Genomic DNA, 15,920 nt, shown 5'->3' with positions numbered 1-15,920 from the left:
TCCAGTGTAAGCCTTACACTCTGTAGCAATCGAAGCTCTTGTCCCGACTAGTCCAAGCCTGATACCACAGGCAAGTCTTCATTTAGTCTAAGCGTGCCCAATTACCAACATGAACCCCAACCTCAGCCAAGCCAGTCCCTGGCTTGGATACATCAGCGGTGGGGGGCTCAGATATCCTCTCACGTATTTGCATGTGGGTTGGGATTATCTTTCACACTACTTCATCATCGTATTGGCAGAAAATTGTGAGAAAAGCTCGACAGATGTACACAGTGAGTCAGACAGGCAGTAGGTAGCGGTGGAGGCAGCTGCACCTTTACCTTTACCTCTCCGCGTCCACACTCGGGCCGCCAAATTACAGGCGAGCTCCGCAGAGAGACCCTTTATTGCATCTGACCAGCTCACTTCCTCTCCATACCAAAGGCATTGCATGCTGAGCTTTATTTTGATGTGGCGTGTAAGCATAATTAGAGGTCCCATAAAAGCAGGGAGAGGGGGGAAAAAAGGAGTCTTGTCCATCTGTCGAGTGTTAAGGGGTGGGCACGAGGGTAGCGATCAGAGCCCCATGCCTCGCTGTTGTTAAAGCAGCAGCCATTCTAACAGGCATCCATGCAAGCGCCAACCTACAGTCGGTGTGTGTGTGTTTGTTTCTGCACACGGTGTGTTTCCTCAAGGGGCCTCCTTTAGTTTCAGATTTCCAGGCCTTGCAGATCGATGCAAAGTGGGTACAAGCCGGCACGCACACGGAGGAACACACTGACAAGGCAAACAAGAGCCGATACAGAGTGTGGCCTTTTCTAGAAACATTAGAGCATCACCTCCAAGGGCTCCCGGATCCTTAAATCTGCACAGCTCTTCTACACATGTCAGGCAGGTGGCAAATCAAATTTATGGTCTGTCGAATCGGCTCAGCTACCAAGCTGCATGCCCAAAAGTAGTTTAAATGAAATACGCCTATTTACTTCTTTTGCCTGGAGACGTGAAGAAGATTGATGCCACTCTGACATGCGGCTGTAAATACGGAGTTAGCTTAACATGAAAACTGGAAACAGAGGGAAACAACGAGTGTGGCTTTGTCTAAAGAGATCCCCAGAACAAAACCCAGCTACCCCGTGCTTCTAAAGCCCACGAATGAACGAATGTCATTTGGCAATTTTACGTGGGGCTAAGTGTTGGACCATTTCTTGGCCGCTGGTTCTCCCCTGACGCCTACTACAGTTGCTGCTGGCCAAATTATGACATTTAATATGACGTTATGCTGTTAATTAGTGAATTAGCGGTACTTTTAGGTGGATTTCGTTAACAACAGACAGCTGTTTCCGCCTGTTTTTATCTATTTGATACGCTGAGATAATCCAGCCTCCAGCTACATATTCTCTAGATACATATTTACCACACACACGTGAGAATGGTTTCGACTTCTCATCTAACTCTTGATAATAAGCGAGCATATGTGTATTTCCTAAAACAGCCCTCAACTCAAAGTATGATCTTTTCCTTAACCTAACCAAGTAGTTTTGGAGCCTAAACCTAACCAAACTGCAACATTTTTACAACACTATTGCAAAAGTCACTATATGTTATAATAAGTGAACTGTTTGTCAGGAAGCCTTGTTTTGAAAGCCGAAACCAGTCGTTGCACATGACGTATTACTGCCACCCCGACTGGGGAGCCGTTTTTACATGCAAAACTCATAGTTTTGAGCTTAACGGCTGCCGTATTTGATGAGTTGGGATCGAGAACGTGTTGCCCAACATGCCTACGTTGAGTCTCAAGCGTAATTGAATTAATATGTAAACAGCGAAGGGGAAATTGGTCATTTTAACAATTCTCGTGATCAAATTCATTGGGGAGCAAACACAATGGATGCCTATTGTATCCACGTCATTACCTCTAAACAGCTCTTCGCTGGATTCTTTTTAGAGGTGTGTATTAGTAATGTGAGAGGTAAGTAGTCTGGAAGTGTGTTTCGGTGTAAGCCTGAGGGGCTCCATCTCCGGCTCTGGGCAGCTCTCCTACCTGTGAAGCCCTTGCATGAGTCATTTTTTCAAAAAATGCTCCTTTTGTGTTGTTGTTTTATGTGTGGCACTTAGAAATGATTCCCACATTAGATTTTTTTACGGCCCAATAAACTTGAGAGAATCGGACCAAATTGGCTGGTCACATTTAGTAGCTTTATAAGGAAACGTATTAAGGTGTAATTGCTTTTCGGGGGCGTGCGCAGTTGAGGGAACAGGCCTAGGTGAGGGTTACAAAATCGCCCTCCGGAGGGACACTGCACTTTTTGTCTGCCGCTCAGGAGTTTCCAATCACTGTGCGGAAATATGGAGTGTATTATAAGATTTTTATATAATAACTTCATTTTATTTCACATTTCCGAAAAAATGAACTTTTACAGCGTGGTAAAATGTAGCCTGGAATAAAACCATCTGTTTGGCATTTGGCTCTGCCAGCATATGGGATCCTCTGATGACAATGATTGAGGGTGAAAGAGAAGGTCCCCCTTGTGTATTGCCTCCCTGAAAACATTTTTTGAAAAAGGAAAATCTGCTCACAATGAATTTTTCTCTGGCTGTGATGTGATAGATGGATGGGTGCAGAAGTGTTACAAAACAAGCTTTATCATCCGTGGGAAATTGATATTACTCATACAAGGAGCAACACCCAATTGCCAGACGACTGACAGACGAATAGGAATCCTGCGTCCCACCTTACTGCTTCACTTAGTTCCAATAGATAAATGTCAGGTAAAGAAGCATTACGCTGATTTAGATATATTTGGCTCAAAGGGGCACTGTGTAGTTTTGGAGAAGATATTGAAATTCAGAATTTTTACATTTACAGTTTGAATTAGGTAATAATACAAACTCAGAAATATTTATTTTTTCCATAAGTGAATCGACAAGTTTTCTCGGAGGAAAATTAGGTAAAACAGTATGAAATAGTGTTGTCCTTTAAGGTCAGTTGGTTAATTCGGTCATGAAAATGAAGGGGATTGTTTGTTTGATGTATTAAGGCATAAAACATCGGCCAATGAAGAACTTTCCTGACCAGAATTTCTTCCCCAAAACTACGTAGTGCACCGTTAAATACACAACGCTTAAATTCCGACGCTAGGCGTAGACGCTGGCCAAGCAATGACCGCCATTGCCGCCAAAAATCTACCTATAAAAATCTACGTTTGAATGTTCATGGACGAGTCAGAATTTCACTCACGTTACGTATCAGTGACATTCTCGGACTTCCTTCCTCGACACATCATCTGAGTTTTTTGATGTTGCAACAGTGGACCAAATGAAACACGGCATTAAAGGTGCACTGTGTAGTTTTTTGACCTGAAGAGAAAGATCTTAGTTGACTGATATTTTTCTGTCTAAACAAAGTAAATAAACAAGCTCTCTTTGCTCTCATGACTGCATAAACAAACAACACAGCTTCATACTGTCCGACTCTGTTTACATGTGGCGGACCCTGCCACCTTTCTAGCTTTGAACTGTGTTCCCGGGACTGGTTTTCCTCTGAGAACAGCTTGTTTATTCAGTTATGGAAAAAAATGAATAGAGTTTGCATTATTACCTCATAATTCTGAGTTTGAATTTCTTCTCCAAAACTACATAGTGCCCCTTTAACTTTGACTGAATTACCGATTTCTCGAGGTATGAACATTCTTGAAAACATTAAGAATAATGGAAGGTTAAAACTCAACAAAACATATATAACAAGTAGTTTTTAGACAGTTAAATGCAGAAACATTATGTTTTACATCTTTAAGTAAATTTATCAAATAATGTTTTTTTTTCTATGGGAAAACAGAGACGAAGTGAAACGGATCATCCCCGTTTTGTCACGTGGTGCCTGAAAGAATCCCTCTCTCTCCAGCAGAAAGTTCATGCCACTGCATGTTTTTTCCTCTGCCGGGGTTTTTCGGCAGTGTAGCATGGCATGAGCGCACTGAGGAGCCTTTCACCGGCTTCATCTGATACCGCTGTGACTCGGAGCTGGAGCTGCGCTACAGGCCAGGATCGACATGCATGGGTTAGTAGGTCAAACAAGGAGCTAGTCTTTCGACAGAGTTCGGAAGCTAGGTCAGACTAATGTGATTTATCAATACAGCACATAAGTGAATCATTGTCCTTAATGGCCATGATAATCCCCAAGACAGAGGTTGGACGTGATTGGTCCAGGAGCCCGGGGTGTGAGCTGTTCTCGAGTTGATGTCTTGATTTGAGCATCAGGAACATGCACCTGCGGGTTATTCATGTATCTCCCTGTACTCCTTTTTTCTCTCTCACACACACACACAGATTTACACTCATGGAGGCTTTGCTGATGGGGCCTGGGAGAGAAAAGACAGAGCTCTGTTCCTTGACGCCGGAGCTCCGGCTCAGGTCAGGACTCGGCTCGCTGTAATCCCTCTCAGGTGATGCTGTTCACATTCAGCCGTTTCCAGCTGATCTGCTTAAATGCGCCTCACTCATCCCCGAAAAAAAAAAAGCCCCCGCCTCTCCTCAAGCGAGGACGACGAGGGGGGAGGAGAGGGCTGCTAATGCTGCCGCTGCTCCACGCTGTCAGATCAACAGATCACTTTTCAGCATTTCCTTTATGCGATCAATCTGCCGCTATATACACGAATCAGATACACCAACTCCTTCTGTGTTACGGAATGAAAAAGGTCAGGATGCAGGGCTCACATCACCTGGATTAGAGTGGCATCATGTGAGAGAGCCTTGTTTAGCAGACGTGCCATCTGCGGGGCTTTTTTTTCACTTTTTCCAAAGGCGAGAGTGGCAAGGCTGGTTTTTAAAAGCAGCCTCTTGGAGCACTCCCTCCCCTCACTTAATCAACGTATTATATTGCGCCCGTGCACCCGGTTCCAACATTAACACTTACACACACAGACCTGGGACTTTGTGTGAGCTGTCAGCACACCGAGGCCTGATTTCCTCCGGCTTAGAAAGAGAGGCCGCAGTGTTTGAACTGCTTATCTGCATCAAAGAGACTGCTTTCATTTGAACATTTATACAACCGAAACTCCTCATCGTCTTCTCCTCTTTCTTTATTATCAACAAACTTAAACCACAAAGTCCATATACAGGAGTCAAACACCAGAGAGCATCAAGTTTCCGCACGCTCTTTTAAGGAAAGAAAAAAAAAAAACCCTCGGCCACAGATCATGACACTTTTATGTGTATTCTGGCATCAGAATCTCACCGCACACACCCTTCGCTGCCGACTGTCATCGGCGGTACGACATGTCATGCATCTCTGACCTCACTCCCTCCGCCCTGCTGGGCTGCGTCTAATCACGTTTGCCCTTCAAAACATCTGGCAAACGCGGCTGAAGTAACAGATTACACAGTCGGATGTGATCTGAAACGCGCCGCGGCCCCGCTGGGAGTTCAAATGTGGGGATTTTCTGGGTAGATGCGGAAGGGTTAACGGTATCGCATGGCAACTTCTCACCACTCCCGACTGCTATTACCTATTCATTACCTGTTTAAACGTCCCAGGGCCCCACTGCGTGTCTCTGCTCCCTCAGGCAGCGCTGGTACTCCGGCCTGATTTTATGTAGTCAGCAGGTGGCATCATTAGCCAGAGAATAAAAATGAAAAGTAATACCCCTGTGTCTAGCTATGATATCATAGAAGGGCTCATTGGCATCACTTCCCCGCTCCTAATTGGCAGGATAGGGGGTAAGGAGGTGTAAATTTAATATGTTTTGTCATCTGTTCTGCATGAAAACATGTACATGCACGGTCACCGCAGCCAAACGGGAGGTTTGGGTCATGTCATGCAGTGAGTGAGCGAGGCAAGATCAGCCCCGAAACCACACAAAGATCCCAATCTCTGCCCCGACATACGTTTAAGCAGCCCGAGTCATGCGCAATGGCTGTTTTTCTCCTTGACATCCCCTAATTATAATGGCATCTCAATCCCTCACACCTCTCCGGGTCATGTGGCCACGCGTGTAATGGCAAAAACGTTTTCTTTTTCTTTTCTTTTTTTTTTCCTGCGCGTAAAAAATGAGAAAGACATCCGCTAAATTATGTGTTTTGTTACGCATAAAACAGTTGCGCCCAGGGAGGCGAGCGGGGCCAAAAATTGCATTTTCAAACGTGTCTGGGTCTCAACACTCCTGAACGGTTTGGATGGCTCTCCGTGCATGCCAGACGGCGCTGTGTATAAAGCTGTCACAGGAACCTTGAGGGCTAGAAAAATATTCAAGCATTTCTGGGCCTATTGGACAATGATCTCTTACACATGCTTCTTTCAATATAACCGTGATAAATAAAGGAAGGAAGCAAATACCGAACGCTTGGCCGGCTGCCATCGCCTGCTAGAATGGCACTTTTGGCCCAAAGTACAGTTTCCCCCCTCAAACACACACACAAACACACATTCAGCGATACAGTAAAAACCTGTACATATTTGCATGGGATTAGTTTGACAAGTGTAACATCCGCTCTGAGAGCTGGGGGTAACAACGTGTAGCTTATGGAGCTCAGCCGAAAGCTGTTCTTGAGGTCAAATGTGTAAGTTAACCTCTAGATCTCATCCCCACCACCGCCACCACCACCACCACCACCCTTCTCTGCCATTCTTTCTCACAGGAACCACACAGATTAAGCTGCAGACACGTGTTTTTTGCCGCTTCGACCATCCAAAACACCCTCCAGGTTGAAGCAACTCTGAGAAAACGAACTGATCACACTTTATAAAAAAAAAACAAAAAAACGCACTGTATCTCTTTTATACTGTCTCAGATCGCACAGTCCTAAGAGGGAGCAACACACAGAGGAGCTGAAGAACGTGTGTGTGCCAGTACCCCGCAGTGATTGCCTGATTATTTGCAGATGGGCAGTGGAGGGCTCGCAGAGTGTGGAGGTTCCCCCTGGCACGCAGCGCATATGATTAAATCTGTGATTGCCTTACAATTTACAACACGACCCCCCCCCTCTCCCTCTCTCTCTCCCCCCTGACTTGAAGTGACTTTCTCTTCCGTGCGGACTGCGTAATGCTGCCCCAAAAAGTGCGCTGCGGTCCCCCGTGCGCCACTCTCCTCTCGTGGTCACCCCGAGGGATCTTGGTGATGTGTTATGTCACAGTTTCAGGAGGAAGACTCGGCGGGGGGGGGCGCTCTCCTAATCCCACTGTCTCCTCATTCATTCAGAGTGGAGAGCAGTATTTACAAAGGGGCTGATCCCCTCCTCAGCCCCCTGCGCCTCCGCCGAGCGATTGTTATGCGGGTTTCCTACCAACTGTTCAAAGTGGTTATGAGATCAATTAAAACCAGCTTAGGGGGGGTGGAGGGGTGGAGATGTGCAATTCATAAGTCAGAGAGGAAGGGGATTCCGTATCTATTCATTAAACAACCCTCCCTCCTCCTCCTCCTCATCCTCCTCTCTCTCCTTCTCTCGATAAGCCGCCCGCTCTCTACACAGCGATCCGCACCAGCAGCCTTTTTTTTTTTAGCAGCTTCACATGTAAATAATAAAGGGAGCCCTTTGTTGGAGCCGCAACATTTGGGAAGTAGCGCTAATAGTCCGTCTGACAGCGTGGTTTCGATACGATAAGCCAATCCACTGACGCAACACGTTCTAATATTCTTTTCTTTTCTTCTTTTTTTTTTCCTGGAGAGCCACACGCGTGGCCAATTTTTGCGCACATTTTACGCATTAGCCACCGGCTCTGAAATCGTTACATAATGTTGAAAACCTTCTTTCAAGAAGTTAATAAGTTACATCAGATGCCGCAGGACTGATTTGCGGTTCGGGTAACAAGTTTCTTTCGGCGTGATTTTTATGTTTGTTTGCTTTTCCGGAATGTTCCCGAGTTGCGGGCGGAGATTCTCACCTGCGCGCTTTTCTTTAACGTCAGATGTGGTGATCGATATTTGACTACGTCTATCCTGACTTGCCCGCCTGCTCTGCGCGCACCGTGCCCCTCCGGAGAAGGAGCCGGGCTTGTTGTCAGGACCGTCGCCTCCCGTGACCCACACACCAAACTCTCCAGCCTCCTGTTAAAAAGTCGCTCCCTTGGATGCTGATCTGAGACCTGTGGGCTACAAACCCCCCACCCCCTCCTGCACCGTCTTACCTCTTTTGCTTCTCCTCCAGCGGTGCGACGGCGCCTGACAGTTGCTGTACTCCATACAGTTCAATACGATCAGGGCAAATGAGAAGAGTCGAAACTGCATCTGGACGGCGATCTGGTGTTCGGACTCCAGTAAAAAAAAAAAAAAAAAAAAAAAAAGGTGCCGGCGGGGGGGCTCGGGATGAATTCTCTGACTTTCGCAATGTCCTCCCTCCAGTTTTTTCTTGAGTGGATCCTCGAATGTGTCAAACATCAGACGGGATGCGACATGTTATCGCGCCGCCGATCGGGATCATTTTCTGAAGCGCTGGTGATCCTCCAGTCACTAAAAGTGTCCGTTTCGGTGCGCTGCGGGGAGAATGACAACAACAACAAAAAAAGGAGGTTACTGTGATAACAGTGTAATGAAATCAACACCTTCCTAAACAGTGATGCGCGGGAGGGCTGATAAGATGGGGGGGGGGGGGGGGGTTAAAGAAAGGAAGAAAAAAAGAAAGAGCGACTCTCTCTTCTGTGTGTTAATGTGCGGAGAAAAACAATCACAGACGCGCAGGCAACGCGTACCGCTCAAAACGCCCCTTCCCAAAAAAAAAAACAAAAAAAAAAAAACTAGCGCAACCGTGCGTAATAGTCGCCAGGACGCTCCGTGTAAGAACGTGTCGGTGTGTACCTTGCATCAGATGGAGAGTAATCCCGCTCCGGTCCACTTTCTCTCTTTTTTTTCCCCTTTCTTTCTTTCTTTCTTTTTTCTTTCTTTTTCTCTCTCTCTCTTTTTTCTTTCTCGTTAGGTTCCCTCTGAGTGCAAGTGCGGCTCGGGAACGTGCAGCATCCCTCTTTGTGTGTGAGAAAAACTTGTGCCTCCAGAAGAGAACAGAGGTCCGAGGAGGAGGAAAAAAAAGGTGGTCGCGGTGAAGGAGGAGGAGGAGGAGGAGGCGGATGATGAAGGAGGAGGAGGGGGTTTCCTTTCCTCCTCTCTTTTTTTTTAAAAAAAAAAAGAAGAAGAAAAAGGAAAAAAGAAAAAGCTTAGATTCCGTTTACCTGCGTTTCCTCACTCCGAGCTCGTCCCGTTCGGTTCCTGCAGCAGGGACAAACTCACATGTGTTGCTTTCTATACGGCGGAGAACGAGAGCCGGTGACTGACTGACTGACTGACTGACTGTGAGTGAGTGAGTGAGTGAGTGAGTGTGCGTTTTGCGCGCTGCTGAGGTTGACTGGCTCCCAGCTGGTCCTGATGCTTGCTGTCCCTTTCCGCTCATATAGCGCCCGCGCCGCCGTCACGTGTGGAGATCTCCAGGCTCGCCGTCCTCTTCCTCCGTATTTAAGATGTTGAAGATGACATTTAGTGGAGTCTCCCCCCACCTCGGTGCGCGCACCCCCCCACCCTCACCCACCCACACTGGCCGGTACGAGGGTTGCCTCTGGGTCCTAGTGAGCGGGAAAGAGCCTGGAAAACCATCCCAGAGGAGCAAAGTTAGTTCACCGAGGGGAGGGGAGGGGAGGGGAGGAGGGGGGAGTCGCGACTTTCACCGCGTCCCTCGTTCCAACACACCCAGAATATCCCTCCAATATTCAACATCCTCGAGAAAGTGCACTGCTCACCACTCACCTATATGCGGACATGCAGATGTCATTATTGAAGTCCCAGTAACCACTCTCGATTTTTTTGGAGATCAACAAAAAAGGCTTCAGTTACTGTCGCAGGGTTTGGTTGAGCTTGCCTTCCGCTGACGATAGCCCTATTGAATAATTAGAGGTTCGCCGAAAAACGAAAGCAATTATCCGCATAACGTGCGTAATGAGGTGGGCCAGCAGGTCAGCCGTCCCGTCACGCCTCTTTTAGGACGACTTTAACGATTAATGATTATCGTTAGGGAGGCTGTAATTGTGGGAGAAATAATTGAATAAATTCAGGGTTTTTCGTTTTTTTTATTTTTTATTTTTCCCTCCAGGCAAAAAGGGCCTTACACACTGACAGAGGAGACCCCATCAGCGGGGGGGCAGACAGAGGTCCTACCTTGTGAGGAGAGAGACGAAGAGTCTGGCAGCCATCCGCTCCTGAATAACAGCTCAAGAGAGAAACTGGGACACAAATGTTATAGGGACAAAGGTTCCGAGGAGAAGAGTTTAAAAAAAAAAAAAAGAAAAAAAAAGTGTGGTAATGAACAAACGTGAGGAGCTGGAGGGACACTGGACAGTCACAGGAGGCATGTCTGGGCTTATCATCCCCCCTCCGGAGCAGCTGGGACACAGAGGAGCTGTGAATGCTCTACCCGCTTCTGCCACTAGGTGTGGCACTTAATCTTTTATTTATTTCAGGGCAATTATTTTTCCATGCGAGAGCTGTGCTGTGCCCATGTCTATGTCCATCAGTCAAACTAGTGTGAAGTTAAGAAAAACACACACACACACACACTCACACACAAAGGAAATGAAAGAAAAATGTCAAATTGTTAGGAAAAAAAAAAGTTAACCTTTATGTCTGGTTCTCCTCACAGACCTCCCATCCGAACACTACAGAATGTCATTTAGACGGTGGTTTTACACTTTAAACACCAGGAAAAATGTTGAAAAAAAAAAGTCCAACCTCAGGCAGTAAAACACGCGCTCACACACACTCACACACAAGTGCAAGTTTCCATTTCGTCACTGGAACTGATTGAAAAAAATATGTGTGGGGGGGGAAAACCTCTAACAATATGTTCAACAAAAAAAAAAGAAGCAGGAGGAGAGGAATCATGGTTGTTTCCTTGCCAAAGCCTATAGTGACCTTTGTCCGGCCTTTGTTTATTTATTTATCCGGGGAACAGTGACAGACACTGTGGTGAGGAGGGCTGTTAGCCACAGGCAGTGCCGCTGGTTTGGACTCCTCTCTAAAACAACAACTGAGAGTGCACGGTTAAGGTGAATGTGATAATTTAGGCCTCCGGCACTTTTATTTTCATGATGTGTCATGGAGAAGGGGGCCGGTAAACCAATCACTTTACTCTCCCCCATCCCTCCTCTCCTCTTCCTCTCCCCTCCCTCCGTCCTACTCGTTGCAGTGCACATAAGTGGGGGTGACGTCAGCATTTGGATGGTCTGGCTCCGAGCCCTCAGTGCCATAACAGCAATGAGGGGAGCTGCTGTACACCCTGTTCATCAGAGATCCAGACTCCTCAGCGTGGGCTGATGTCACGGCTCGCTAGGTAGAAGAAAAAAAATACAAAATAAAGTTCCAAGCCACAGCGGCCGTCGGGAGTCAGAATCTTCGAAAATGTCAAAGGGAGAGGATGAGAGCGAGGCGAGCTGAGAAAGTTCAAGTTATACTTAGCAACTTTCCATGTTTGCAAGCTGGAAAGAGGCAAACTCCAATTTCCAGAAATAATCTGACGTGACATTTGCAAACAAAGCTGAAACATTGCAGTCCACATGTACAAATAGGATTTTATTGCCACCATAAATCTAGTTGACAAAACTTCCCCACCTCCGGGTCCGTTTCGTCCTCCCCCTGGAGTTTGAAAATTGAAAATGAAAATTGAAACATCTTTAACAGCTGGAAATCTGTTGATGGAGATTGTGCGGTACGATCAAAAGTTCCAGCTGTTTATTAAAGAAACATTCCGGCGAGTGTTTCAACTTCTGAATCAAACAGCCGCTGGAACGAAACACTGGCATCGCATGTTTCTGCAAACCACGAGACATATAAAACGCGCTCGTTTTCACGTGTCACATTGAAGTGTTTACAATACATGGCACGTTATGTTCTGTACGACTCGACTTTCTCATCGGGAGGCTGAGAGGCTGGTGCTGGTGTGTCAGCGATAGGTGAGAATGGTTGCCAAGTGCGATGCCACTGTTCGAGACCATCTGCTTCCTGGTTGAACAGTCAGAACCAGGTATTTGTGTCGAGGCAGTGGGACATTTTCCAGCTGTGTTTGCGACATCAAAACCCGCTACTTTAACCCTGACCAAGTTCTTCGTGTACCTCCACCTAACCGGAGTAAAGTGGAAATAAAAAAACGAAAAAAAAAAAACACTGACAGCTTCCACCCCCCAGCGATTCTGAATGGTATTACTGTTGGCGCCACTGTCGCAAAGACTACTGAATCGGTTCGGCTTGCCTCCGCCACAGGACAAATGTGAGCTGATTCATTAATTTGGTCTATAATGGATAATGGTTTTGCGCCCAGTGGCAGACAAAACTGCACTGTGAAAGTCAAGTTTATAGGGGAACCAATGTAAATGAAGATGGTTTCTGCAATCGTCATTGACTTCATAGTAAGTCATTCAAAAAAGTGTCCACTGCCAGTTTAAGAAGCTGTCCCTACGTAACATTTCGCGATTCAGACGCCAAGAGAAATCAAGCATGACATTTCAGCATATCTGTGGTTGGCAGAAATGTACAGTGCCAACATTTATTTTGGTAAATGGGTCGCAGCCGATCGAGAATGACTGTTTTTACTACTAATTACGACACTCAAGCATGGATCTTGATACATTCCGTTATCCATCCAAAACTATTGAAATTTCCCCCCTTAGAGCTCCTTCGGTCTTGAAAGGTGGCTGTGAAAAGTTTGTCAAAGTGTAAAAAATGTCCCTTAAAGCTACGAGATTGAGAAACTGCTAAAAACTCCTTTAAAAGAACCTGAAAACCGGTCTCCCAGCTCAGCCTGATGAAGGTTTCTAATCGAACCCAGGAGGAGAGGAAGAGTTTCTGACCGTTAAACCGTCAATAAGATGATGAGTCAACAGGCTCAACCCCAGTTTGTACAGACAGGTGCCGAATTGTCAAACGCAAGAATTAGGACAGCGCTTTATGTAAATTGTTTACACATGCACGGCCCCGTCTGCTCCACACTGTTTAAACTTAAATAAATAATGGCGAGGGATGTTTTTGACTTTAAGCCTTTATTTACTGTAATCCCAAGTAATGTTAGAGAAAGACTTAAGATGTTGAAACCACGTTTTCTGAACCCTCAAATCAATACCTGCGTCACATTTCGTCTTTGGAACTTAGCGTCTTATTCCAGCAAAAACCAATTTAGCGAGCGCCACCATTCAGACAGGTTGTGGTTAGCACCTTAAAATGCTGTGGCTGCTGGCAGGGAGCGACGTATTGGAGGTGAAAACAAAACAAACGGCAAAGAAAAACAGAGTGGTGCTGAAAGACGGGAGCCTCGTGCTCTCCGCCTGCGGATCCAGAAGAGGAGCATAAATTCACCTGCACGTGAAATGATTGACTGACGAAGCAGCGCAGCTCGTCTTAAAAGAGATTCATGATCACAGTTTTGTACGTTTTAGACGGTACAGATGTAATGATTTACTCTTGTGGAGTTTCTTCTCCTCTGAGCAAAACAATGCCAAACATCTGGTTGGAAGTCTTCTCTTAGATCCCGCTGCATCACTTCATGGGAATTTGGTGGACACGCAGGTAATGCGACACTCTGTGCACTTTCCAGACTTTTGATGGAGCCTAATAAAGCAGGTGCATTTTCACATAAAATCTATGTTTCGTAGTTAAATTATACCTAAGAAGATAATTAAAAGGCTCGTGAGGGAATGAATGCCTGTTTGCGAGTGAATGTGACGAAGAAGGAGAGGCAGAGGACTGAGTTATGAGAAGGTCAAAAGCAGAGGAAAGCGGGGGTGGGCTGGGACATTAAAAAGATTGTGTCCGTCTGGCTAATGGTTCTTTATGGCTCCCTGATGTCCTCAGATGGGCAGGATGACTGGCAGAGAGTGTGACCGCCGGTAACTGTACATCACCTCTGTTTGCCCCCTTCAGCTGACGTCCCACTCAGCGGGACCGCCTGCCACAGTGAAGTGAACCACTAAAACGCCATAAAACCGACAGACTAAACAGCCATTCATCATTACTGCGCACACATGAGCCGCGTCACATGCTGCAGTCTTAACTGTCCCAGTCGGTGACTCAATACACACATTAAAACTTCATCAAGTATTACCGATAGAAAAGAGTCTGACCACTCAAACCTCAACCGCCATTTGTAATGTCCAGAAATAAGGCAATCATGGGTGAAAATGGTTTTGTTGGTCACTTTTATTGAATTGGTGATGACTTGAACCAAGTGCAAAGCAGTACTGTGCTCCTTGAGAGTCAAGTGTGGAAAAAAAAAAGATGTAAAACACAATGAGTGGGATGGCTCCATCTTTACTGTGACATTAAAAACCTGAATCCTGACCGGCCCAGTTTGGTGTCTGGAAGAAAAGCATGAAGAAAATGGAAATTAGACCGTTTGTAGATCACTGAGAACGATCAAAACAAGACTTTTGTTGTTGATTGTGGGAATTGTGAAAAAGCAACATACATGTGCAAGCAGTTAAGTGGTGACGTTTCCCTTGTTGAAGTGTGTAATGTGTGTGTTCTGCTGTTGAGCACTGGGTGGCTGTGAGGGCTGACAGGGACCCTGAGCAGCCGGCCCAGATGGTAAGCAGTAAATGTTCTCTATATGTAAGTGATTTGTAGCCTTGAGGACAGCAGGATGTAGTGGTGCTCTGTGAGTTGTTTGCAGCCTCTTTTGTCAAATTACAAAAACTCCTTAATGAGTGGTGGGGGGGGAGCTTTGCTTTTTTACAGGACAGGGTTACGGCTGCACTCCCGCTGCACATATTCAAACAATAGGGAGGAGGGTAATTGAGCACATCAAAGATAGCCACTAAAGAGCTGCACGGTTAAAATGTGAACATTTAACATGTCTGTTGTAACTCTGTGGCCTTGGTGCTGTCAGGTGTCGGCCCAGGGAAACAACCCATCAATCTGCTCTGACACACGTGCATGTCCTCAAGGAGTTGTGTGAAGCAACAATTCACAGCTCTACCTCAGAGTATGTGCGTGATTATGACATTCTCTGTAGCTGCAGTACTTGAACAGTCTACATACCACTAAAACACACAAGGTCAACATCAAAAACACACTTAAATGGGATGACTGGACCCTGAGCCAGACATCTGCAACAGGTCCTAAGTGCAGGGAACTCCAGGCTTTGAGTAATGTTCACCAAAAGCCAGTGTGAGGGTCCACCTTATTTACGTTGCTGAGCTGAGTCACAGCGCTCGGGCATCGTTTTATGGTTGTTTGGAATCTACCTTGTCATTAGGCCTTTGAAGAGCAATGGAGGGATGAAAGCGTTAGCTCTGTTAAACTTGCTCTTACTAGCTTATTTCGTGTAAAGAGAGCTTTTGTTGATGGTTGTTCATCAACATTCTTCAGCCTTGTTGTTCTGAGCTGATCATTTGAGACGCTTTGAACTGCCCTGAGTTCACGTCGACCTTCAAGCAATGTGATCGGTTAAGGGAGGGTGGGTTGCCTTCAGCGACAAGCTGGGAGTGGTGGTTTATGTGCATTCAGTACGTACAGTATGGGAGTTACTTGCCTCAGTCTTGGTGCTCTGAGCCTGCTTTTTCTCAATGTTCATGGCCAACATTTGGCTGCGGAACGAGAGGCTCTTGGTCTTCTCAATCACCTGCTGGTAAGGTGATACAGCGTTGTTCCCCATGACCACATGGCCCTAGAAATACAGACAAAAATGGACAACAGATTTTCAGTAACTACCAATCAGCAAATCATACATGGTCCTGTAGACACGCCATCCTACAAAACATCAACCAGCGGCTACTCAGGTCCCATGCACATCTACTCAAGGCACATCTAGATAATTCTATGTCATTCTGGAGGACTGGGCTGTGATTTCCTGATTACAGAGAACTGTTGTGATGCGTATGCCAAAACATGCAGGTTCAACATTGAGCCTCACGAAGGGGAACCAACAAGGGTGCGAAATTATGTTAACAATGTCCTTACATTGTACTCAATTACAAAATCAGG

General features: G+C 46.1%; 2 protein-coding genes across 4 annotated transcripts in view; both read right to left on the bottom strand.

The window, feature by feature from the left end:
- The window catches only part of rspo2 (R-spondin 2), a 60,644-nt gene extending 51,201 nt beyond the window's left edge, over nt 1-9,443 (bottom strand). Inside the window, exons 1-2 of one of the 3 annotated variants that reach the window (XM_030392729.1) lie at nt 9,134-9,443; nt 8,099-8,443 (exon numbers count right to left, since the gene is read on the bottom strand). In XM_030392729.1, coding sequence (XP_030248589.1) covers nt 8,099-8,348 — 250 coding nt within the window. In that variant the 5' untranslated portion in view covers nt 8,349-8,443; nt 9,134-9,443. Of the gene's footprint in view, nt 1-8,098; nt 8,709-8,765; nt 9,055-9,133 lie in introns of those variants that run through there. The other 2 variants (XM_030392727.1, XM_030392728.1) reach the window with 2 other exon arrangements.
- Nucleotides 9,444-14,117: 4,674 nt separating this feature from the next.
- eif3ea (eukaryotic translation initiation factor 3, subunit E, a) overlaps nt 14,118-15,920 on the bottom strand; it is a 31,429-nt gene continuing 29,626 nt past the window's right edge. Inside the window, exons 12-13 of the mRNA XM_030394867.1 lie at nt 15,469-15,603; nt 14,118-14,293 (exon numbers count right to left, since the gene is read on the bottom strand). Of these exons, the coding sequence (XP_030250727.1) occupies nt 14,258-14,293; nt 15,469-15,603 (171 nt within the window). The 3' untranslated portion in view covers nt 14,118-14,257. The remainder of the gene's footprint in view (nt 14,294-15,468; nt 15,604-15,920) is intronic.

The sequence above is a fragment of the Sparus aurata genome, chromosome 17 (assembly GCF_900880675.1).
Source record: "Sparus aurata chromosome 17, fSpaAur1.1, whole genome shotgun sequence".
NCBI classification, from domain to species: domain Eukaryota; kingdom Metazoa; phylum Chordata; class Actinopteri; order Spariformes; family Sparidae; genus Sparus; species Sparus aurata.
This window is presented reverse-complemented; position numbering and strand designations above follow the sequence as displayed.